Here is a 26,863-nt window from a genome sequence, read left to right on the forward strand (position 1 = left end):
GGTCTATTACGAATATTATTTATGTTCTGCCCAGGAGGAAGGTGTTGAGAGGTGGCCATCCATCAGTTATGTTTTAAACAATGATGGGGAAGACCTCTCCTCTGCCAAACATTTCCCCACTGAACCCAAGGCTGGGAACATTGATGAAAAATGTTTCTCAAAAGTGAAATCTAATGGGGGATACAACCAGACAAAGCCAAATTGAGGGACAGTCTATAAAACACCTGGCCTGGAGTCTTCAGAAATGTCAGTTGCGTTAACAGACAGAGAAAGGCTGTTCCAGGTTAAAGGGAGCTTAAGAGATATCACAGTTCTGTAATGTGAGATCTTGGGGGGAGGGGCAGGTGGTTTAAAGATAGTTTGGGGAAATTAATGAAATTTAAAAATTAACCATATTATATAATATTGTAACCATAATAGAAAATAATATTGTGATGTTAAATTTCCTGAATTTGATAAGTGTATTGTGGTAATGTAAGAGAAGGTCCTTGTTCTCAGGTCTCAGAGAACCGGTGAAGAATTGATGAATGTAGGTGCTGGGTATTTGGGTATTCATTGCACCCTTCTATTACACATTGCTGATAAATTTTCTGTGGGTTTTACATTTTTTCAAACTAAGTTTTTAAGAAGCTAGCTCATTAAGGAGGAGGTAAGCTGCTTCAATAGAGCTAAGCATCAGCAAAGAAAGAAATAGAAAAAAAGTGAAAAATTGAGACCTAGTTTTTTTAAAAAAATACTTAGGATTGTATTGATGTCAGTTTCTAGATTGTGTTATCATATGAGATGTTACCATGGGGAAAACTGGATGAAGGGTACACAGGATGACTTGGTATTGTCTGCAATTAGTTCAAAATAAAAAGTAAAAAGCTAGCTAAATAAAATAAGCACAAATGCCCAGCTTCCATCATCCAAAGGTTTTGATTCTGATCCTGTTTAGGCTCAAACAAGGCCCCTCTTGTTAGGCTCCCCACGTGATTATAATTTGCAGCAATATTTGAGAACCCGGCTTCCCTTGTGGCTCAGCTGGTAAAGAATCTGCCTGCAATGCAGGAGACCTGGGTTCTATCCCTGAGTTGGGAAGATGCCCTGGAGAAAGGAAAGGCTACCCACTCCAGTATTCTGGCCTGGAGAATTTCATGGACTGTATAGTCCATAGGATCGCAAAAAGTCAGACATGACTGAGGAACTTTCACTTTCACTTCACTTTTATATAATCCTATATAATTCCTTATAATCACCATTATAAGGAAAAGAGAGCGAGCCGTGGACCCTAAAATTTGATAGGCACAGGAATCATTAAGCATATTTGTTTAAGATGCATGTATTAGGTCTATTTTTTTAAGCTAAGAGACTTGTTTATGGACGGTCACATAGTTTTTAACAGACAAACTCCTGGGGATTCTGAATCAGAAGGTCTGAAGACCAGTTCAGTTCAGTTCAGTCACTCAGTCGTGTCCGACTCTTTGCTACCCCATGGACTGCAGCACGCCAGGCCTCCCTGTCCATCACCAATTCCTGGAGTTTACTCAAACTCATGTCCATTGAGTCAGTGATGCCATCCAACCATCTCATCCTCTGTCATCCCCTTCTCCTCCCACCTTCAATCTTTCCTAGCATCAGGGTCTTTTCCAATGAGTTAGTTCTTTGCATCAGGTGGCCAATGTATTGGAGTTTCAGCTTCAGCATCAGTCCTTCCAGTGAATATTCAAGACTGATTTTAGAATATTCAGGACCGAAGATTAGAGTCAACTTCAAATGGAAGGAAAGTTTTTGAGATCATCTGAAGCTTGTGGCTTGGATCTGGGGACTCTAAAAGAAAGAAATGTTAAAAATGGAAGTTAAAATCTCCTCTACATCATATAAAATTAAAATAACTGTAAAGAAAAAAAATAAAACAACAACCACAAAATTCCATAGGTTCACAAAAGCCAGAAAAGGATGGGAGGGGCTCTGCCCTTGTCTTTAAACCACATCCTGCACTTCTGTGAACTCAGTCAGGAGAGGATGTCACTTAATAAATGAAAGATGCGAAAGCGTAATAGCTCCTGGCAATATCTCCTGTGTTACAGATCAATTTCTATCCAGAATATCGACCATACATATTATGAAAAGACTAAATTATGTTTACTATACACACTCTTTTTAAGAAGACAAGGAAGTCAATCTATTTTAGAAATGTTTTAATATAAAATTATTTTATTTAGGTTTTTGACTAAATTATTTTATTTAGGTTATTTAAAGACGTGAATTTTAGAGAGACAGAAAATTGTTTTGTGTTATTATATTTAGACAATGAATATGCACCCTTCATATTTGGTTTTCTCACCTTGGTCACATTCAAAACATGTCACACGTTCAAAATATGTCTTAAGCTTGAGAAAAAACAATTCCTAAAACATAGGGGCGTGTAAGAGAGGATTTTTTGTTGTTGTTGTTGTTCAGTTCAATTCAGTGGCTCAGTACTCTCTGACTCTTTTCGACTCCACGGACTGCAGCCAGGCCTCCCTGTCCATCACCAACTCCCAGAGCTTGCTCAAGCTCATGTCCATTGAGTCAGTGATGCCGTTCAACCATCTCATCCTCTGTCATCCCTTTCTCCTCTTGCCTTCCATCTTTCTCAGCATCAGGGTCTTTTCCAATGAGTCAGCTCTTCGTATCAGGTGGCCAAAGTACTGGAGTTTCAGCTTCAACATCAGTCCTTCCAATGAACACCCAGGACTGATCTTCTTTAGAATGGACTGGTTGGATCTCCTTGCAGTCCAAGGGACTCCCAAGAGTCTTCTCCAACACCACAGTCCAAAAGCATCAGTTCTTCGGCGCTCAGCTTTCTTTATGGTCCAGCTCTCACATCCATACATGACTACTGGAAAAACCATAACTTTGACTAGACGGACCTTTGTCGGCAAAGTAATAGCTCTGCTTTTTAATATGCTGTCTAGGTTTGTTATAGGTTTTCTTCCAAGGAGCAAGCGTCTTTTAATTTCATGGCTGCAGTTACCATTTGCAGTACTTTTGGAGCGCAAGTAAATAAAGTCTGTCACTGTTTCCATTGTTTCCCCGTCTATTTGCCATGAAGTGATGGCACCGGATGCCATGATTTTAGTTTTTTGAATGTTGAGTTTTAAGCCAGCTTTTTCAGTCTCCTCTTTCACTTTCATCAAGAGGCTCTTCAGTTCCTCTTCAATTTCTGCATAAGGGTGGTGTCATCTGCATATCTGAGGTTATTGATATTTTAATCAGTTATGACTTGGAAAAAAACTGTGCTCAAATTCAAGATAAGGGTAGATGCATGGGTGCTCAGCCACTAAATTGTGTCAGTCATCGTGACCCCTGTAGCCTGCCAGGCTCTTCTGTCCATGGAATCTTTTAGGCAAGAATACTGGAGTGGGTTGCCCTTTCCTTCTCTGGTAGATCTTCCTGGCCCAAGGATCAAACCCTCATCTCCTGCATTGGCATGAGAGTTCTTTACTACTGAGCCACTAGGGAAACCCAGGAAGGGTAGATGCGTATCAATAAATGGAAAATGTATCCAAAGGGAAGGGCTTGGACACGTGACCTCAATAGCCAGCTTCAACACGCAGGCATGTTTCATTGGCTGGCCTGGTGTTGTACCGTAATCATCATTGTTGCTGTTTTATTTTGAATTAGAAAACTTTTATTCTGAGCCTGAACCCTTCAGTTTGCCCTGGTCTTCACCACTCCATATTGTCTAACACCAAGGCTCCCATTACTATTTCACACAGCAGTACATTTTCTGAAGATGTGGGAGTCTGTGGCTCCTGTTTTAGGAAGGAGAAAGAGCAAGATTAGACTCAGCAAGTCTGGAGAGGGTAGTGTGGGCTTTTCTATAAACTCTGGACAGAGAAGGCAATGGCACCCCACTCTAGTACTCTTGCCTGGAAAATCCCATGGACAGAGGAGCCTGGTGGGCTGCAGTCCATGGGGTCGCTAGAGTTGGACACGACTGAGCAACTTCACTTTCACTTTTCACTTTCATGCATTGCAGAAGGAAATGGCAACCCACTCCAGTGTTCTTGCCTGGAGAATCCCAGGGACGGGGGAGCCTGGTGGGCTTCCATCTATGGGGTCACATAGAGTCGGACACTACTGAAGTGACTTAGCAGCAGCAGCATAAACTCTGGAGGGCCTTGGCTATGTCACACTTTTTTGGAGCCCCATTTCCTCCCCTGTGACAAAATGGAGTAGATAAGGTATTTCCTGGGCCTGTCAGCTCTGAAATCATAAATCCCAGGGGGAGTTTATAGGTGTTCCCATATGCCAAAGTCCAGAGGATTTTGCAGAGGATACGTAATAGTGCATGGAGCCCCCTCTCATCCCAGGACTATTTCTGAAGGCTGTTTGCAAGTTACATATTTAGGGCTTGCACCACCCTTCCCCCACCCCAGATCTAAGTTTCAGTTTGGCAGAGACCTGTGCTGTCTCGTTGCCTGCTGTGCCTCTTGTCCCTAGAAGAGTGCCTGGCCTAGAGTTAGTTTGCAAATCTTTGTAAAGCAAGTGAATTGAGTAACTGATTGATTGAATCAATGAGTGAGCGTGGCAGAGATGTTGATTAGGCCCCCCGGCCAGCCCACACAGAGCTGAGTTCAGTCATCACACCGCTAAGTTGTAATTATGGTGACAGTATTTTCCAAACTATGAATCAGGACACATAATCTGACAAAAGAATTTTTGTGCTGTTTGGGGTAGAAGAGTCATTTGGGGAGATGTAGCTTGGATTCTGAAATACTGGGATTTCTGGCAGATGGTGCTAATTAAAATGGATGTTTTAAGTGACATGAGTGACTCTTTGGCAGGGGTTGGGGGGAAGAAGGACAGCACTCGGCTTGGGTGTCAGGGCATGGCAGGGCATAGTGGGGACATAGGGAATGGCCTCTACATAGCTCGGCCGACTTGTCATTATGTGGAAATAGGGTCCCAGTGATAGCAGCCTTTCTAGTTACAAGAGAAGCCAAGTGTCTGGGCTTGTTTGTGTTGTGTTTTTCTCTCAAATTTTTATGTTGGTAACTAATTCACAAGGGCTTCAGTGATGAAACCTGATGGCTCGGTGGTGAAGAGTCCACCTGCAATACAGGAGACACGGGTTCAATCCCTGGGTTGGGACGATCCCCTGGAGAAGGGAATGGCTACCCACACCAGTATTCTTGCCTGGGAAATCGCATGGACAGAGGAGTCTGGTGGGCTATAGTCCATGGGGTCACAAGATAGTTAGACACGACTTAGCTACTCAACAACAGCAAAACTGATTCATGATTTTCTGTGGACCAAGCAAAATGTGTCTGCCAGTCAGATTTGGTTTGCAGACCACCAGCTTGTAACTTCTGATTTAGACAATGAAAGTTTTGTTCCCTCCTGAGCTTTTTGTCCTTTCCAGTGGTACTTGAGTTAGCCCCCCTGGTACCCAGAACCATCATGGGCATGGTGTCCTGAATGAACGTACCCAGAGGTACCTGGCTGGATAGCTCAGACCAAAGGACCACCTGGTTGATGGCATTAGACTGGTTCCTGAGAAGGTAGGTCAGACAGCACAAAGCCAGCTGAGCAGAAATAATTCAGTGATGAGCATGAATGATTCATGTGGAGTGATGCTGAACAAGCACAAATACCCATGAAATGCTGGTCCAGATCGGAGAGACATAGTAATCCTTTCACCCAGTAGAACATTCCTGTAAGTGAAGATACTGAATGGTATTTGACTTCCTAAAGCATCCTTTTCAATCTTCATAAAAATGTAAAATGATCTCTGAATCAATACTGGAATAAATAATATTTTTTATTTCTTGTATTTATAGCCTACTTAGAATTTCTTAGGTATTTTCATATTATTTTGTGTCATTTTATATAACATCTAATATACAAGTGATTTCCCATTAGAAAAGAAGTTAAGAAGTAAACTGAACAAAATAGGAAAAGCTCTCTCTACACAGACAAACCAGGCCCGGCTTTCAGTTCTACTGAGCATGCATTCTTTCTTTATTTTGTCATTCATTCATTTATTGTTTTCTATTTCAGTTCATTTCTACTTTTATCTTGATTCCTTCCCTAAACTTTTTAGTTTATTGCTTTCATTCTCCACCATCCCCGTTCCCATACCTGGCTTCTTACTTTAAATGCTTAATTCACTTATTTTCAGACTTATTTTCTAATACAGCAATTTTAATGCTACATATTTTCCTCTGAATACTGCTTTTGCCTTATCTCATAATTTTTCTTTTATGTATATAAGTATTTTCATTGTTGTTTACTCCAATTGGTTTGTGATTTTAGAGTTTTTTTCCTGTTTATTTAGAGGAGTTTTACAAATGTTCTAAATAGAGAATTTTTGTCTTTCTGGGTTAGTTTCTAATTTTGCTGCATCCTGATTAGAGATTGGTCTGTTTGATTTCTGTTGTTTTGGAAGTTTTGGAGACTTTGTGGGTCTACCAAATCATTTTTTGTGAATGTCCTATGGTATTTCAAAAGAATAATCATTATCTTTCTGGTATAAAGTTTTCATGATTAAAGCAAGCTATTAATTGTGCTATTTAACCAGGCAATTACGCAGGTCCCAGTATAGTCCCAGATCACTTTTTATCAGAATCACTAGCTTCTTATTTAAAATAAATTTAAAATAAAAGATTTTAAATCTAAAATGAAAGTAAATTCTCATATTCCATTAAAAGATATAGAACTGAGTTGAGAAGGGAGCAGGGTGCTCAGTATCTGTATTTTTAATAGGACTCCCAGAAAATTCTTATGCTCATTAGCAAACCACTGCAATAGAGTGTTACTCAATTTTTGTCTATTTAATCTGGGTGATTTCTGTGAACTTGTCAATTTTCTGTTATATTTCTCTGTTTTGCTTTATATATTTCAAATCTCTGTCATCATGTGCTTATAGAGTCAAGGTGTTTTCTAACAGGTTGTTCCTTTTACCATATGAATATATCAGTATCGTTATCTTTGTCCTAGAATAAAGTGACGAACTCTAATTTCAGGGTCCATACTGTGTATTTTTAAATCACATTTCCTTACATCAATTTTCACAGAACTATGGCTAGAAAAATTTGAGTTTTATACCTGAGCGTCAATTACCGGTGCGATGTTTTTGCTTTTCTGCTACTTTCTTACACCCCCCATTCAACCTTGGATTTATTTTCACTGATTTTCATTCAAAGATAAATTGATGTATGAAGCCCTTCCCCCAGAGTTCAGTCTTAAATGTCCACTATTATGAAGGAAAAAGCCATCCTGAGTCCTTGTCTGGACTAGGTGGGTCTTCTCAGTCTAAAGGCTTGTGTTTTTCGTTAGCATTGGAAAATGCCCATTTATTATTATTGTTGGTGTTATTGTTACTATTTTCCTTGTTTCTGTTCTATCCTCTGGAGCTTCTCTTGGACAAATGTTGGCCCAGATCTTCAAGTCTCCTAAGTTTTCTTTCATATTTTTTGTCTTTTTATACTATGTTCTTATGAAATGGTTTGGCTCGAATTTGTAGCACACTAAATAGCTTTTCCTGCTATTTATCTTTTTAAAAATGTTAATGATAAAATTAAAACTTAAAATCTCTATGTGCGTGCTGAGTCACATCAGTCATGTCCAACTCTTTGCAACCCTATGGACTGTAGCCTGCCAGGCTCCTCTGTCCATGGGGATTCTCCAGGCAAGAATACTGGAGTGGGTTGCCATGCCCGCCTCCAGGAGATATTTCCCACCCAGGAATCAAACAGGCATCTCTTCCATCTCCTGCATTGGCAGGCAAGTTCTTTACCACTAGCGCCACCTAGGAAACCCAAGATCTCTAGTTGTTTCTTTTTCGTGGACGAAATGTCCTCTTAAATCTCTCCAGGGACATTAATTGTCAGTATTCTAAAGTCTTCCTTTATTCCTTTTTTAAAAATTAATTTACTTTTGGCTGCACTGGGTCTTCGTTGCTTTCTCTAGTTTCAGCAAGTGGGGGCTACTTTCTGTTGTGTTCAGACTTCTCATTGCGGTGGCTTCTCTTGTTGCGGAGCATGGGCCCTAGGGCGTAGCTGCTATGCCGCACATGAAATCTTCCCAGACCTGGGAAGGAACCCATGTCCCCTGCATTGGCAGGCGGGTTCTTATCCACTGCACCACTAGGAAAGCCCTTTCCTCTACTTACTCTATTAACTTTCCTTCATTGGATATTCTTTTGGTAAGTTTTATCTTATGCCAGTCTTCAGGATTTGGATAAATGTCTGGTCATTCTTGGTTGTCTGCTCATCTTTGTATCTGAGAATCCTTCTTCTTCTGCCTGTTCCATTCGGTGTAACCTGACCCTGATGTTGGCTGGGGCACAACACACTCCTGGAAGCTGTGTGCCTTAGTCCCCCTTCCAGGAATGGGAGCTCCTAGGCTACCTTGGGGACAAAGACCTCCTGGGGCATTGCCCTGCCTTCCTGCCCCAGTGCCTGCGTTCCGGCATCAGCCTGCAGGTGAACATCTCTCAACTTAATACAGCTGGGGAGGGGCCACCAGCCCTAAGAGCAGGCCCCCGTGAATGCTCCAGGACTTCCTCTCACTCCACCTTGACTCTGGACTTGCTTTGTGTGTGCGCGCACACACACACACACACATGCGCACACACACACACATGCATGCACACACACACACGCACGCACACACACAGTTCCTTCTATGGAAAATTTTACTGCCCTTGTTTTAGTCTGTCGTTTCCTCTGCTTTTACTGCTTCCTAAGTGTAATCTCTGCTTTCTTGCCTTTCAGGAATTCCCCAGAATTTCTAGCAGCGTTGTGGCTTGTTTGGTCTCTATCCCGCCATCCCTATACAGTGTCCTTCTCATGATCTTTCAGCCACCCTCCCCCCACCCCTGCTCTGGGCAGGCTCAGGTGAGGCGTCCACAGCACACTGATGCCACAGGGTTGGCCCAGGGCATCACAGCCAGGAAATGGTACCCGTCTGCTTCCTGAGTCTGTGCTCTTTCTTTTACATCACCCCACGCCCTCAGATGTGGATGGCTTTCCCCTTCATAATAGTGGACATTTGAGACTGGAAGTCTGGGGGAAGGGCTTCAAACATCAATTTATCTTTGAATGGAAATCAGTGAAAGTAAATCCAAGGTTGATGGGGGAGAGGTGTGTAAGAAAGTAGCAGAAGAGCAAAAACTGCACCGGTAACTGACGCGTGAGTATAAAACTCAAATTTTTCTAGCCATAGTTCTGTGAAAATTGATGTAAGGAAATGTGATTTAAAAATACACAGTAGGGACCCTGAAATTAGAGCTCGTCACTTAATTCTGGTAAGTTTGTGGTCTAGATGCCACCAGGCTTGAGGTGTAGATTGGTAAGCCTCAGACATGTGTTCCTGACACTCGTTATGCTTGTAATTTCTTATGGAATAGCTGTCTTTGTTGCCAGATTATAAATTTCATGAGAGCAGGGACACTGTCTTATTCATCACTCTGTCCCTAGCACTTAGCAATCAGACCTGCTTATGGGGACACATATATTCAACAAGAAATGAATGAAAGGGAGGACAAATTAGTTAATTAACCCCTTCCTGCGGGGTAAACATCATTTCCGGGCAGTTTAATATCTGTAAAATGGTTCATATCAAACAGTAGGAGTTACTGGAAACTATTGCAACTAACCGTGCACGTGAATTCCAGTTTTATAAAATTGCCAATCAAATAAGAGATGAGGGGTTCAGTGTGCATCTGTGACCTCCTCCCCAGAGACTGCTGCTTCCTCTTGAGGACCGTCTTAAAGTATCCAGTGTGGCTTCATGGTCTAAACATCTGATCTTCTTGTCGGCAGTGTCAATAGGGTCTGAGAAAGAAAAAAGAATATGCTGTCATCTCAATGTTAAATTTTCTGTAAAATCTAGACCTCTGTTACAGCAATCATGAAACACTAATTCATAGCTATTATCTCATTGCATCCCTTCCACAACCTTGTCAGATTGTCAGGGCAGTTTTTCTCACATGAGAGCTAGGGGCTTGAGACGTGCCTGGGGACACAGGGTGACTGGAGTCGGGCCCGGAACCCACACCCAGAACTTAGACTGAGCTGTTCCCCTTTCTAACTGTAGTTACAGATTTAATGCTTCATCTGCTAACACCGAACACACGCTTTAACACGTGTAGTGGCCTCACGGCAGCTTTGTATCGAAAGCTCTTACAGGCAGATGTCATAAATTTCATGTAAACCAATGGACGATCACAGAGAACCTGACTTTCATCTCACTCTCGAGACCACTGGCTTCCAAGGCACTGGTGCCAGGCAGGGAATAAATGTGGGCACGGGATGAAAAACCTGGACTTTTGAGACAGACAATCTTTCATCCAAACCTCTGGCTCTGCCCTTTATAGCCTCATGACCTTGGACTGCTATGTAAGTGAACCGAGCCTGTAAGATAAGGATACCTAGGATTTCCCTGGCAGTCCAGTGGTTAAGACTCTGCTTCCACTGCAGGGGGCATGGATTTGATCTCTGGTTAGGGGAACTAAGATCCCGCATGCCCCCCAGTGTGGCCAAAAATTTAAAAAAAAAAAAAAAGATAAGAACACCCTCACACAGGGATGGTGGGAGACTGTAGGGAGATGAGGCTCATAGAAGGGCTAGCTTGGTGCCTGATATGTGGCAAAGGCTTTGTAATTGGCAGGTTGATGTTGATATTATAGTTGCTGTTGCTACTATTGCAGGAGCTTCCCAGGTGGCATTAGTGGTAAAGAACCTGCCTGCCAATGTAGGAGATGTAAGAGACACGGGTTCGATCCCTGGGTGGGGAAGATCCCCCAGAAGAGGAAATGGTAACCCTCAGTATTCTTGCCTGAAAAATCCCATGGACAGAGGAGCCTGGTGGGCTACAGTCCATGGGATCTCGAAGAGTGGAACACGACTGAAGTGACCTAGCACGCACGCGTGCACTACTAGCACACACACGCACACACGACTGTTGCAGACATTTTGTGTGTTATGGTGACATGTCTGGTTTTGCTCTTTTCCTAGCCCAACAGAAAAGAGAGAAGACCAGGAATGTAAGGCACTAATCCACTGACCATCAAACCTCAGCTGCATTTTAGCCCCTGGTCCAGCATGCTTCCTTCCCTCCATCTCCTCCCTGGCTCTCCAGCAAGGAGGCCAATTTGTATACTGCCCCGTCATCTGCTTTCCATCTGTGGTGTTTGCAGCTGGCCTCCATGCAGAAGACTTCCTTTTGAAAGGGCTTGAACTGAACATTTTATGGGCTGAGCATTGAAATTGCATATAACAGGGTTTTGAAGCAAAGCTGTAAAGTAAGTTTTCACAGAGGCATTTCGGGATGATAGCTTCAAAGCCACTGGTAGATGGCCCAGCGTGGTATCCCTTTGAAGTGTCGGCAGGTTGGCTTTCAAAGCCACCAGCCCAAGGTCCTCATCTTTCCAGATGGAAAGGGTTTGAATAACTTTCTCGAGGGAATGTGGCTACTTAGTTCAGCTCCCCTTTGCCCCTCGAACAGATGGTTTTCGATCACATGGGCATTATAAGGGCCTAGGTTCCTAAATTTTGCTCTTTCAGTGTGAGCAAATGTGTTATTTTCCTTTGTGAAGAAGATAGCAGCCATACAGAATCTAGGCTCCTTTTATGTATAATACATATATATATTTACTATATATGTGTATATACATAGTAAATACAATTATGGCATTTAAATTTGAGTTAATTTAAAAGGAGCAAAACCAAAGTGAAACAGAAGGGATGATTGAAATTTAGATTTCTTTATCACAAGTAAGATTTCTTAAAATATCCCATCAGTTTAATAAATTATGAACAAAATATTAAGAGGCCAGAGTTGCCATTTTTAAAAAACTCTGTTGTTTCCACTCAAGATGGATTTGAACTGACTCATCTGCTATGGAAATGATGCCAGGGTACTCCCACACTGCCTGCCCTCTTCCAGTTCTGTGAGCTTAGCTAAGAGCTTAGGCTTAGAGTGTTACGTTTCGTGACCTGCATACGCATGATTGTCTAATACAGTTGACCTTTAAACAACATGGGTTTGAACTGCATGAGTCCACTTGTACACAGACTTTTAAAAAAAAATAAATGCAGTTCTTATATTTTTGTTTTATAGATCTGTAAATATAGGGAAGAGTTTATGCTCCATTATAGATCACAATATGTGGAATTAAAAGAACTAGGATTTAAGTCCTTATCTATCCAGACTGCTTCAGCTTCCTGCTCTTGGGCAAGCCATTGATCAATTCCTTTGCTTTTGAGGCAGAGAGAGCAGTACATGGATTTTCAACCCCTTGGGGGGTCAGCACCCCAACCCCTTGTGTTGTTCAAGGGTCCCCTGTATTTCTTTAATCACTAAACGGCATCAGTATTCACTATTAGACCTTTCATCACAGCGTCTACTGGTCTCTGTGTGTGTTTTTTTTAATGTTTATTCATTTATTTTTGGCTGCACTGGGTCTTCATTGCTACGCAAGGGCTTTTTCTAGTTGCAGCGAGTACCCCCCTAACAGCGAGTAGCGGTTAGAGGGCTTCTCACTGTGGTGACTTCTCTTATAGCAGAGCACAGACTCTAGAGCATGGGCACCCGGGCTCAGTTGCCCTGAGTCATGTGGGATCTTCCCTGACCAGGGTCAAACCAGTGTCCTTTGCCTTGCAAGGTGGATTCTTGACCACCGGACCACCAGGGAAGCTCCCATGTTCTTTATTTTGACTTTACTTTTCTTTGTTTGGATCTTGTCCTCTGGAGGTTCTTCCTGAGAAGGACTTGTGAGTGGTATATTTCAGTTCAGTTCAGTTCAGTCACTCAGTCGTGTGTGACTCTTCGCAATTCCATGGACTGCAGCATGCCAGGTCTCCCTGTCCATCACCAACTCCACACGGCCACAGTTTCTTCCTGTTAAGACTGATGATGCTGTTCCTCTCGAATCTGGACCACTGTCTATTGGATACAGGAAGTCAGGCTGTTCCATCATCTGATGGTGTCAAGTGCTACTGCTCACCCATTTCTGAATCACTGTTTCAGAGAGAAGATGTCCCAGGGCTAGAGATCAGGGACTTTTCAGACAACTGACTATTGAGGGTCCTCCACACCACTGTTCCTACCACTCCTATAGGGAATTTAGTTTCAGGAGGAAGGAGCAGGATTTAAACGTAAATGTAAATACCTATTTTTTTTCCTATTTATAAAATTGAGAACAATGCTTACAATGAAAAATTAAGTAAAACTAGGCTTCCCTGGTGGTACAGTGAATTAGAATCCACCGGCCATTGCAGAGGACATGGGTTTGATCCCTGATCTGAGAAGATTCCTCATGCTGCGGGGCAACTACCCCGAGAGCCCCAACTACCGAGCCTGCACATCTAGAGCCTGTGCTCTGCAACAAGCAAGGCCGCCTCAGTGAGAAGCCTGAGCACGGCAATGAAGACCCAGCGCAGCCAAAAATATATAAATAAAAATTAATTGCCATTTAAGGTAAAACATTTAAGTAAAACAAATCTCCCATAATGCCACCCCCAATGAAGAATGTTGTTAATAGTTTGATGTTGATTTTTCCAGGCTTTCTGTATGCCTATGTGTATGTGGCTCAGATCGTAAAGAATCCACCTGCAATGCAGGAGACCAGGGTTCAATCCCTGGGTCAGGAAGATCCCCTGGAGAAGGGAAAGGCTACCCACTCCAGTATTTTCTTGCCTGGAGAATCCCATGGACAGAGAAGCCCTGGCGGGCTATAGTCCATGGGGTTGCAAAGAATTGGACACGACTGGAAGAGTAACACTTTCACTTTCATACGTACAAATATGATAATTATTTTAAAAATCAGGTTTATAGGTACATTTATCAACGTGCTTCTTTTACTTAAACCTGTTTTTTTTTCTGAATAAGCACATAAGATCTGCCTTATTCTCTGTAAGGGCTGCCTGGAGCTCCATGGACACCTGCTCTATTAGTAATGTAACCCATCTCTGACAGATGAATATGCAGATCATTCTCTATTATAAATGACGCCTCAACAGTCTTTGCTGCTGAAGGCTGAAGGATAAATTTCTAGACGGACGGCAGTGAAAGGTATGCACGTGGTTCATTTCTAGTTAGCATTCCTGTGTCTCGGCCTCCAAAATACATCTCAAAAATGCCTCTCCCATCCCCACTTCTGCCACCACCTTCCTCTTTACCTGCAACTGTCTGCCCTGCATTCATCCTGACCCACCTCTCAGAATCCACTTGGCATCCAAGAGCCGTAGTGATTTTTTTTTTAATTAAAAAAAATATTTATCTATCTGTGCCAGGTCTTAGTTATGGCACACAGGATCTTCAGTCTTCACCGTGGCATGAATGAACTTCCGTTGGGACATGCAGAATCTAGTTCCCTCACCAGAGACTGAACCCAGGCCCCTGCATTGGAAGCACCAGGGAAGTCCCCTGTTTCTTTTTCTTTATGCGTTGATTGTCTGAGCCTTTGCCATCTTGCTTCTCTGGTGGCTCAGACGGTTATGAATCTGCCTGCAATGCAAGAGACCCGGGTTCGATCCCTGGATCAGGAAGATCCCCTGGAGAAGGGAATGGCAGCCCACTCCAGTATTCTTGCCTGGGAAATTCCATGGACAGAGGAGCCTAGCGGGCTACAGTCCATGGGGTTGCAAAGAGTAGGACATGACTGAACGACCAACACTCTCACTTTCCTTTTGCTTACTCCCCACCATTACCTCAGCCCTTAGTGTAGCACGCCTATATGCGGAAATAAAAAGATGGTGATAGTGGCCGCATCTTCTTCGCCCGTGGTTGGACCATGAAAGTGAGTCTGTTTTATAGTTGGATAATCTAGAAGGAGTAGAGATCAGGGCTTGAGCGCACACGTCATGACTCTGCCATCTAATCATTGTGACAGGTTGGACCTGCTTGAAGGTTATAGACCTCAGTTTGCCAACTTGGGGGGACTCCAGAAATTCAGTCACTTAAACTATGAGGTTGCCACCCAGTGAAGGCGATGAAGAAGCTGGAGGGAACCTGCTCAGCTGGCGTGGGTTCTAGAATCCTAAGGGTTAGTCGCTCAGTTGTGTCCGACTCTGTACCACGCTCCTCTGTCCATGGGATTCTCGAGGCAAGAATACTGGAGTGGGTTGCCATTTCCTTCTCCAGGGGACGTTCCCAACCCAGGGACTGAACCTTAGTCTCCTGCGTTGCAAGAGGATTGTTTACCATTGGAGCCACCAGGGAAGCTCAATCCTAATGTCCCATCCAAATATTTCCTGGAACTGGAGTGGATGATGGATGGCTCTCCTCAGCCTTAGACATTAGTAGGCAGGATTCTGGGCCCTGGGACTGATCAAGATTTCCTGGAAGACGCAGCAGTCTCCCAGCTAGGAATCTCCCAGTTTGCTGGCACCCATTTAATCATTTTGACCCACATAACTGGATGAGAATACTAAGGAGGCAGAAAGAGGGGTCGCCCACTGTTTGTTTGTTTGTTTTTAATACTTGTTTGTTTGGCTGTGCTGGGTCTTAGTTGCGGTACACGGGTATTAGTTGTGGTACATGGGATCTTCGATCTTCACTGTGGCATGTGGGATTTTTAGTTGTATCACGCAGACTCTTGGTTGCAACATGTGGGGTCTAGTTCCTGACCAGGGATCGAACCCAGGCCCCCTGCATTTGGGAGCAGGAAGTCTTTGCCACTGGGCCACCGGGGAAGTCCCAAGGAGTTTGCCCTCTGTTTTCTCACTCAGCCTTGCCTTCACGTCGGCAGAACATAACACTGAAGATGACCCCATCTGAGATTGGGAAGAGAGTGGGCTAAGAACAGGAGCCAATTCCTCATCCCGTGGTAACAGGAGTTCACGTTATCATTAGAGCAACTTTCACCCCACCCACCTATCTTGCAGGGTTATTGTGAGGATCAAATGAGAGGAGGAGTTGAAACTGTTTTGTAAAGTGCAGAGCATCATTCCGCTGTAAAGGATTACTGCTTTACAGTTAGTGCCTCTGCTGTTAATCAGCAGGCCACCCAGGAACTCATGTTTCCCTGTGGAGGAGCAGTGACTGTCCTCCAATGGCCCACCGCGATCAGACTTTGAAGACACGAGCCACGACCTCAGTCTGGCTTCCAGGCGGGTTGCGTGGATCATGTCAATACACTCAATTAGAAGACCTTGTTATTATCTTTTTAAATGCCTTTGGTAAATACGTGCTCCCTTTCACATAGGCTTTTCCAGTCACACCACCACTGACGTTGACCACATCAGTCTTTGTTGTGGGAACTGTCCTGTACATTCTAGGGTGTTTAGCGGCATCCCAGTTTAGCAGCTTTACCTACCAGTTGCCTCTAGCACTCCCTTCCCCTAGTTCCAACCAAAAACATCTCCAGTCATTGCCAAATATCCCCTGGGGGGCAGAATCATCCACAGTTCACATCACTTCTTTAATAGAACAGTTCAGCGAGGTCGGCATTTTGTAGCTCGTTTTTTAGGGATATCAAAATGCAGATGAGGGAAGTTAAGTGATTTGCCGTGAGTCACATCACTACTGTCACCGCCCAGGCAGGTGGGTGCTCTCCACTCCTCCCCAGTCATTGGCATAAATTAGTCATTCGGCAAATATTTGTCAAGCATCTACTATGTGCCAGGCAGTGTTCTATTTGTTCAATAAATATCACTGATACATTGGGCAGGGTGGGAGGAAGAGAGGTGTAAGAGGTAGGTAGCTGTATTAGCGTCCTGGGAAATTCCCTGGTGGTCCAATGGTTAGGACTTGGTGCTTTCACTGCCCAGGGGTTGGGAAACTGTAAAAAGTGAAAGTGTTAGTCACTCAGTCACGTCTGACTCTTTGCAACTCTTTGCAACCTGACCCCATGAAGCCCACCAGGCTCCTCTGTCCACAAAATTCTCCAGGCAAGAATGCTAAAGTGGATAGCTATTCCTTTCTCCAGGGATCTTCCCGACCCAGGGATGGAACCCGCGTCTCCTGCATTGCAGGTGGATTCTTAACTGTCTGGCTACCAGGCCACCTTCTGGCCAAGTGATAGGGAATCTAAAGTCCCTCAAGCCTCGTGGCATTGCCAAAAAAAAAAAGTTTCCTATTGCTGTTGTTAACAACTTAGCACAAACTTCGTGGTTTACCTTAAGTCATGGAGCTCAGAAGTCCAAATTCAGCTTCACTGGTCTAAAGTCAAGACATCTTCAGACCTATGTTCTTTCTAGAAGCTCTAGGGGAGAATCTATTCCCTTGCTTTTTCCAGCTTCTAGAGGCCACCTACATTCCTTGGCTTGTGCCCTTTCTTCCTTTGGGGCCAGCAATGTAGCATCTTCTTTCCTTCTTAACCTCTGCTTCCATCCTTATATCTTCTCCTTCTGATGCTGATCTTCCTGCCTCCTCTTAGTAGGACCCTTGGGATTACATAGACCCTCCCTGAATATCCAAGATAATCTCCCCCATCTCAAGTTCATTAACTTGATCACATCTGCGAAGTTTGTTTGCCACATAAGGTGATATTCACCATCCAGGGGACGAGAACATGGACATCTTTGGGGCCCACAACAGTCTGCCCTCTGGCCCCGAAAGATTCATGTCCACACGCAAAATACATCCATCCATCTGAAGGGTCCTCAAAGTCTCAACCCATTATACTGCCAGCTTAAGTCCAAAATATCTTCTAAGTCTCATCTTCTCAAAACTCTCAAATCTCATCATTTACATCTAAATTGTGTAGGAGTGAGACTATGAGTGTTACTTTTCTTAGAACAAAATTTCTCTCCCTCTGTGAACTTGTAAACTAGGAAATGAATTATCTGCTCCAGAATACAGTGGTGGTTCAGGCACAGTATTACAATTACAGACGTTCTCATTACAATAGACAGAAAATTAAAGGAAAACAAAAAAAAGAGTCACCAAACCCAAGCAGTTTTGAAATCCAACGGGGCAATCTCCATTAGGTTTCAAGGCATGGGAATAATTCTCTGTGGCCCAGGTTTCCACCCTCAGGCCCGTGGCTCCACCCTGAGCGTCATTCTTCCTCTTGCATGAGGGGTGGTGGGCGTCTGCAGCTACACAGTTTTATCCACCTGTTTCGTGCCTGTAGAATTTTGGGAGTCTGACAGCTTTCTTTTATTTTGTCCTTTCTCCCTCTCATTCAGTCCTAGCTGGCAGTGTTTCTGCTGGTATGACATTCTCAAAAACCACGTGAATTTCCTATGTATGTCTCTAGGATTCACTCCTAGAGAGTGAACAAGAGACTCCGCCACAGATCTTTCCTGGATAATCCTATCTCTATTCCTGGCTTCCACTGAGCTGTCTATGGGGATTCATGAGTCACATGTCTCCTCTCTTCAAAGAACCTTAAGCTTTATTGAATACTCTAAACTGTGGATCCTTCTGAGGTTTTAACCAAAGGTTGTGCAGCCACACCCTTCATTTTTTCTCCAGAGCATGCTTTTCTAACAGTGCTGTGCTCAGTCACTCAGTCATGTCCAACTTTTGCAACCCCATTGACTGTAGCCCACCAGGCTCCTCTGCCCATGGAGATTTTCCAGGCAAAAGTACTGGAGTGGGCTGTCATGCCCTTCTCCAGGGGATCTTTCCAACCCAGGGTTTGAACCCAGGTCTCCCGCAGTGCAGGTGGATTCTTTACCATCTGAGCCACAGCCACTTATACCCAGGACTTTCTAACAGTGAATTTCCTAATTTTAGCATCTTTTTTGATCTGGATAGGCTGAGAGCTTCCAAATCATCAAATCCCAGTCCCATTTTACTTAACAGTTCTTCTCTCAGCCTGTCCCTTTCCTCTAGCATTTTACTGTAAGCAGCAAGAAGAGACCAGACTGTATCTTTAACTCTTTGCTTGGAACTCTCTTCAGCTAAATATTCAAGTGTATCATTTAAAGTTCCACATACCACATAACTATAGGACACAGTTTGGCTAAGATTCTGCTGCCACATAACAGGATTTTCTGCCCTTTAGTTCCCAATAACATGTTCCTTATTTCCTGAACCCTCACCAGCAACATCTTTGACGTCCATATTTCTATCGTCAGGTTTTTAGGATGATTTCTCTAAGATGATCAAAGTTTTCTATATGGTCTCACTTTATGAGCCCTCACAAATTCACTGGGTCCAGGGATAAGGACTTTAACGTCTTTGGGGAGTCATTATTCAGCCTGTGCTGTGCTGTGCATAGTCACTCAGTCTTGTCCAACTTTTTGCCTCCCCATGGACTGTAACCCACCAGGCTCCTCTGTCCATGGGATTCTCCAGGCAAGAGTGCTGGATGGGGTAGCCTATCCCTTCTCCAGGGATCTTCCTGACCCAGGAATCAAACTGGGGTCTCCTGCATTGCAGGTGGGTTCTTTACCAGCTGAGCTACCAGGGAAGCCCCATTATTCAGCCTACCACACAGCTCTTGTTTATGGTCAACCGTAAACTTGATTGTTTCTCATGGTCTCACATCTATGTTAATTATGACAAAGGCTACAGGGAGAGCACAGCTAGACTGACAAAACACACTGGTTTCCCCCGACAGTCCAGGGTATACTTTTGTCCCAGTGTAAAGGCAAAATCACTGCAGATGGTGACTGCAGCCATGAAATTAAAAGACACTTACTCCTTGGAAGGAAAGTTATGACCAACCTAGACAGCATATTCAAAAGCAGAGACATTACTTTGCCAACAAAGGTCGTCTAGTCAAGGCTATGGTTTTTCCTGTGGTCATGTATGGATGTGAGAGTTGGACTGTGAAGAAAGCTGAGCACCGAAGAATTGATGCTTTTGAACTGTGGTGTTGGAGAAGACTCTTGAGAGTCCCTTGGACTGCAAGGAGATCCAACCAGTCCATTCTGAAGGAGATCAGCCCTGGGATTTCTTTGGAAGGAATGATGCTAAAGCTGAAACTCCAGTACTTTGGCCACCTCATATGAAGAGTTGACTCATTGGAAAAGACTCTGATGCTGGGAGGGATTGGGGGCAGGAGGAGAAGGGGACGACAGAAGATGAGATGGCTGGATGGCATCACTGACTCGATGGACGTGAGTTTCAGTGAACTCTGGGAGTTGGTGATGGACAGGGAAGCCTGGCGTGCTGCAATTCGTGGGGCTGCAAAGAGTCGGACACGACTGAGTGACTGAACTGAACTGAACTGAAAGGCAGTAGGCAGCCCTTGTTCTGTTTCCAAATTATCCTGGCTTCAGGGATCAATTTTCTGATCACCATAAGAATAGATCTTAATGCTTGGTCTCAAGATTGTAAATCCACAGTCTCATGGAGATGAAACATAAATAAACAAAAAAAAAATCAAGCAACTGTAGTTGAGAACTAAATGTTACAATGTTTACAAGTGCATCCAAACACCCTTCAGTATACAGGGCAGCCCCCACAACCATCTGCCAGACATTTTACCACCTGGAATATCAGGATCATCTGGAGACCTTTGGGATTTCTCAGTCAGGGTGTGGTCCCTGGACCAGCAGCATCAGCATCACCTTGTTAGAAATGCAAGTTCTCAGGCCCCATCCAGGCCCACTGAATCAGAAGCTCAGGGGATGGGACTCCACAATCTGTTTTAACAAGCCCCCACGTCAGAATTGTTACACACACAGTTTAGTGGCGTCCTCAGCCTGTGAAGCCACAATTAGTACTATAAATGTTGCTCAGTCCAGAAGGGAGTTGCTCGTTGCCCCTTTATTTTCTCATCTTCAAAGTGAGGATGACACATGGGTTGAGACAGTTTTAGTAAATGTTAGTTTGATGGAAATAGTTCTTTGATTCCTGTGATCTATTTTCAAAGGCGTTTTTCCTCAAAGGAACATATTTCATTTTTTCCTTCTCTCCTTGACTTTTGGCAGGAGCTAAGAAAAAGCCTGGAACTTAGTGTCAATCTACAAAGGAAAGAAAAGGATGGTTCCAGTGATGAGTATGACTCTATCGAAGAAGATGTACTCCCTGAGCCGGAGCCCGAGGACCAGGTGCTGGTGGGCTGTCCCAGAGATGACTCCCCTCTTTCCCAAAGGGACTCAGTGCAAAAAGATGCTCCCGAGGACCAGGAGACAGAAGAATGCCCTCCCCAGGGCCCAGACACCCTCATAGTGCTGGAATTTAACCCAACTTCCAAAAGTAAGCTCCATCTTATGTGGCATTTCTTTGCCTTTGATGTCTCTAATAGTAGAGCGTAAATATCCAGCGGTACTTTGATTTTCAGCTTTGCATAGACTGTCTCACAGGCCAGGGTGTATATCAGTTCAGGTCTCTGCGGATTGCCACAGGTGAAGGCTCCCAAAAGCTTACAAATGACCCTGAAATTGCAGACGGTGAAGTCTGGCAGATAGTTGCAGGGGGCTCTCCTGTGCATTATAGGATGTTTATCAGCATCTGCACACCAACTGGCTGATGAAACTGACTTAAGCGAAAGGGACTATTTATTGACTTGGATAACTGAGGAGTCCAGGACTGTGTTGTTGTTGTTATTCAGTTGCTAAACTGTGTCTGACTCTTTGCCACCCCGTGAACTGTAGCATGCCAGGCACCTCTGTCCTCCACTATCTCCCGAAGTTTGCTCAAATTCATGTCCATAGAGTTGGTGATGTGATCTAACCGTCTCATCCTCTGTTGCTCCCTTCTCCTCCTACCCTCAATTTTTCCCAGCATCAGGGTCTTTTCCAATGAGTCGGTTCTTCGCATCAGGTGGTCAAAGTACTGGCGCTTCAACTTTGGCATCAGTCCTTCCAATGAGTATTGTGGGTTGATTTCCAGGACTATCAGATCAGTTCAGTTCTGTCACTCAGTCATGTCCGACTCTTTGCGACCCCATGAATCGCAGCACGCCAGGCCTCCCTGTCCATCACCAACTCCCAGAGTTCACTGAAACTCACGTGCATCGAGTCAGTGATGCCATCCAGCCATCTCATCCTCTGTCATCCCCTTCTCCTCCTGACCCCAATCCTCCCAGCATCAGAGTCTTTTCCAATGAGTCAACTCTTCGCATGAGGTGGCCAAAGTACTGGAGTTTCAGCTTTAGCATCATTCCTTCCAAAGAAATCCCAGGGCTGATCTCCTTCAGAATAGACTGGTTGGATGTCCTTGCAGTCCAAGGGACTCTCAAGAGTCTTCTCCAACACCACAGTTCAAAAGCATCAATTCCTCGGTGCTCAGCCTTTTTCACAGTCCAACTCTCACATCCATACATGACCTCAGGAAAAGCCATAGCCTTGACTAGATGAACCTTTGTTGGCAAAGTAATGTCTCTGCTTTTGAATATGCTGTCTGGGTTGGTCATAGCTTTCCTTCCAGGACTATAGCAGGACTCATATGTCTTCTCCTCCTCCCTCCTCCCCTCCCCTCCTTCCTCTTATCTCTGCCTTCTTTCATCTTGGTACCATTCTTACATGGGTTCTCCACATATAGACATAGAATTGAGACACTGGCTTTGCAACTCGATCAGAAAGCGGATTTTTCTTCCTAAGAGTTCTAGAAAATCCCCAGGCTTGGCTCTTGAACCCATACGGGGTGGCAGCTCTGAACTAGTCACTGTGGCTCTGATTGGCCAGGGCCAGCCAACAGGACTGGGGGTATGATTATCACCACCCAAACCACATGGACAGAGATAGGAGTTTCCAAAGAAAAAATCAAAGAGCGTCTGAAGGAGAAGGAAAACAGATGGGCACTCATGGCAGTGGTCCACTAGAGAAGGCTTTTCAGGAAAGACCCTAGAAGGGACATTCCTGGCAGCCCAGCGATTAAGGCTTCACCTTCCAGTGCCGGGGTTGTGAGTTCGATCCTTGGTCGGGGAGCTAAGATGCGACATGCCTTGCAGCAAAAAACAAACAAACATAAAACAGAAGCAATATTGTAACAAATTCAACAAAGACTTTAAAAAATGGTCCACATGAAAAAAAAATCTTAAAAAAAATATAAACCCTAGAAGGTAAAGTCACCAAAACAATTGGTGGGTTTGGCAGGGAGGGGCCCATCTACAATAGTCCTCCTCTCTGATCCCCAGCTGGCATGGCCTCTGCTTCCTCCTCCCTCTCCGTTCTGAGCTCATTTTCCCCAGAACTGGGTGAACCAAAGAAAAGAAATGAGGGAGTGTTTGAAGTCAGGCAGTGAGCACACTGGTCTGCTCAGGATGCTATACAATGTACACAGAGCAGAGGTGGCTTCAACAGTCACAGTTATGTATTTTTTCATGGTTATGGAGGCTTGGAGTCCAAGATTAGGGTGCTGGCAAACTTGGTGTCTTCTATGGCTTCTGTCCTTGGATTGCAGATGGCCAGTTTCTCCCTGTGTCTTTACCTGGACTTCCCTCTGAGTGTTCCTGGGTCTTTTTTTTTTTCCTATAACCTTATCTTATTTATTTATTTTTATTTGGCTGCACTGGATCTTCATTGGAGCATGCAATATCTTCAGTTGCACCATGCAAACTCTTAGTTGCTACATGTAGACTCTAGTTCCCTGACCAGGGATCGAACCTGGGCCCCCTGCATTGGAAGCACAGAATCCTAACCACTGGATCACCAGGGAAGTCCCCTGTTCTTGGGTCCTATCTCCTCTTCTTATAAGGACACCAGTCATGTTGGATTAGTGCCTACTCTAAAGGCCTCATTTTATTAATACCTTAACTAGCTCTCTAGAGATGCTGTCTCCAAACAGTCACATTCTGAGTTGCTGGGGGTTAGGACTTGACCATATGAGTCTTGGTGGGGGGACATAATAACAGGCAGATCTGGAAAATCTACACCCCACGGTTGAAGTCTGCAGACAGGAGAACATTTGTCCCTTGGACACGCTCTCTCCTCCTTGCTGGGCTGTTCCCTCCACAGAGATCACTACTTTTCCTTTCCTCTCCACTCTGACCCACGAAACCCAGCTCCTTGCTTTTCCCAGAGGCTCCTTCCTCCAGGAAGCTTTCTTAACACTCCCAGCCCAGCTAGCTAGGTTGCTGCCTCCTCTGCTCCTGTAGCATCATCTGGCCCTGGTCTCGCTGTCCCCCGTTGCCTTTCTTCCCCTCTGGCCTGTGAACTCCACCACCAGGGCACAGTCCAGCTCTTCCCTCCATTGCATCTCCAGCATGCAGCCCTCACCTGGCACATTCAAGTCATTCAGGGATCTTTGTCAAATAAAGCAAGGACTTATGCCCCCTCCACCCACCCCTGCCCCTACCCCACCTGCTGGGTGGCTCAGACAGTAAAGAATCTGCCTGCAATGCAAGAGACCTGGATTCAATCTCTGTGTCAGGAAGTCCCCTTGGAGGAGGAAATGGCAACCCACTCCACTTCTTGCCTGGAGAAATCCATGGACAGAGGAGCCTGGTGGGCTACAGTCCATGGGGTCGCAAAGAGTCAGACACGACTGAGCACCTGACACTTTCACTTTCATGCCGCCCTGCTAAAGCATCTAGTGATCAGGATAGTGTTGATGCGTTTCTAAGTGAAACCCACTGGGGCTGCATCCTTGCTGTGGCTTGTGTTTCCTCCAAGGGGACAGAAGGAGGGAAAGGCTGTGAAGAGATTGACTGGCCCCATGACATTTACTTCCAGGTGTGAAAGACCAGGTCACTGAAGGAGAGCCGTTGGACCCCAGGCAGTTTAAGAGTCATTGCTGTTTAGTCCCTAAGTCATGCCTGACTCTGCTACCCCATGGACTGTAGCCACCCCCAGGCTCCTCTGTCCATGGGATTTCCCAGCAAGAATACTGGAGTGGGTAGCCATTCCCTTCTCCAGGGAATTTTCCCAACCCAGGAATCAAACCTGGGTCTCCTGCATTGCAGGTCAATTCTTTTACTGCTGAGCCACTGGGAAGCCCTTAAGAGAGATACTTTCCCATAAGTGGAAAGAGAGAACTTCACTTTTTTGCCATTTTACATTTTTTAACAGATTGCTTGGCAGGCCTCACATTGACCGTGGTGATGTCTGCCGGGGGTGGAGGGCAGTGCACATGCCCCCTACCGCCACCCTCAGCCACTGCTTTCATCTGCAGCTTCTTAGCTTCAGCAGGGGACAGGCTCCCACAGAGGGGAGCAGGCAGGAGGCCTGTTACAAGGTCCCCCCAGACTCTAGCATAGGATTGGAGCTCTGAGCCACTCCTGAGCATTTACTCAAGAGCAGTCAGCAGTAACCTGAAAAGATGTGCCTGGTTCGGGGCTGTTCCTTTATTCATCTGCTGGGCATGTATCATGGTCCAGGTACTATGCCAGGACAGGACGAGCCCAGTCGTTCTCCTACATCACGTAATCCTGGCAGAGAAAACAGACAATAAGCATGCGTGCATGCTTAGTTGCTTAGTCGTGTCTGACTCTTAGCAACCCCATGGACTATAGCCCACCAGGCTCCTCTATCCATGGGGATTCTCCAGGCAAGAGTAGTGGAGTGGGTTTCCATTGCCCTCCTCCAGGGGATCTTCCCAACCTAGGGATCAAACCTACGTCTCTTACATCTCCTGCATTAGCAGGCGGGTTCTTTATCGCTAGTACCTTCTGGGAACCCTGACAATAAGCACATAACCAGATAAATAATAACAATTGCCAACACTGAGTTGTTACTGATATGAGCCAACCACTGTTCCAAGGGCTTTACATATAATCCCTCATTCAATCCTCCCCACAAACCCAAGGGAAGTCTTGTCATTGCACTCGTTTTGCCTATGGGGAGAATGAAGCACAGAGATGTCAGATAACTCATCCAAGGTCACACAGCCAGGAAGGAGCAGAGCAGAAGTGAATCTGCAGCAGTTTGAGCCCGGAGCCTGTGCTGTTAACCTTTCAGTTCAGTTCAGTTGCTTAGTCATGTCTGACTCTTTGAGACCCCATGGACTGCAGCACACCAGGCTTCCCTGTCCCTCAACTCCTCAACTCCAACTCCTGGAGCTTGCTCAAACTCATGTCCATCAGGTTGGTGATGCCATCCAACCATCTCATCCTCTGTCATCCCCTTCTCCTCCTGCCTGAGGCTAAATAAATAAACCAGATGAGATTACAAAGTGATGACTCAGCTTTGAGAATCCAGTGAGTAACCCCAGGCCCCTCTGTTTCCCCTTCTAAGTTCTGAAACAAATGAGAGATAGCCATGGGATAGATGAGCAAATGATCACCTTTCCAATTGATAGGATCGGTGGCTAGGCAGTACTGCCCCTCCGCTGTAGACAATCCCCTGGCCCCAGAAGCTAATGGCATCTGGAAGGGGACCATGTCACCTGAGGGCAACCCCTCCCCCCTCCCCTGCCCAGAGGGAGCCCTGATGGCTTCTTGCCCCCACTCTCTCCCATCCTATTCGTCTTCCTTGTGAGCAAGGGGCAGTGAGTGAGTGGCACAGAGAAAGGCAGAAGTTATTTTTCCAGCAACTGGAAAGGGGAGAGTTGGGTCAGGGTCAGGTTAGGAATTCAGGGAGGAGGAAAGAATGGTACCCCGATGGTCTTGAAAGTTGTGAATGTTATAAAACAGGACACTGGCAGGGGAACTAGGGTCAGAGAAGGATGCTGGTAGCTGGAATGGTGAGAACAGCCTTCTCAGAGGAGGTGATGTTTAAATCAGGAATGAGGAGAAGGGGGCAGCCTCGGGAACAGCAATCCAGGTCCAGGGAACAGCAAGCATAAAGGGTTTGAACAGGGAAAGAGCTTGGTGTACCCGAGGACAGAGAAAGGGCCAGTGTGGCTGGAGCTGAGTGAGCCTGGGAAAGGAGGGAGGGGCAGGCGGGAACACAGTACAAAACGAGTGTCCCAGCCTACTTTCCATGAAGACATGAGGATTCTAGGGTTGCACCAAGAGTCTGGGTCCTTTGGTGCCCCAGGAAATAGCCTTGTATAGCCTTCTGATGGCCAAGGTAGGCCTCCGCAGCTGCTGGAGGGCCATCTTATGGAGGAGAGGGAGCCGGTAGGAAGGCAGTAAAGTGGTTAAGCAAGCATGCAGTTG

The 26,863-nt window shown here is 45.1% G+C and overlaps 1 protein-coding gene and 1 non-coding gene across 4 annotated transcripts in view; one reads left to right on the top strand and one right to left on the bottom strand.

The window, feature by feature from the left end:
• Positions 1-26,863, top strand: part of KATNIP (katanin interacting protein) — a 230,706-nt gene that overhangs the window by 90,244 nt on the left and 113,599 nt on the right. For all 3 annotated transcript variants that reach the window (XM_061401491.1, XM_061401490.1, XM_061401489.1), the window contains one exon: positions 20,811-21,078. In XM_061401491.1, the coding sequence (XP_061257475.1) occupies positions 20,811-21,078 (268 nt within the window). The remainder of the gene's footprint in view (positions 1-20,810; positions 21,079-26,863) is intronic.
• TRNAG-UCC (transfer RNA glycine (anticodon UCC)) lies at positions 23,409-23,481 on the bottom strand. The gene has a single exon. It is a non-coding gene; the product is annotated as a tRNA-Gly (tRNA).

This window comes from Bos javanicus, chromosome 25 (genome assembly GCF_032452875.1).
Source record: "Bos javanicus breed banteng chromosome 25, ARS-OSU_banteng_1.0, whole genome shotgun sequence".
NCBI lineage: Eukaryota > Metazoa > Chordata > Mammalia > Artiodactyla > Bovidae > Bos > Bos javanicus.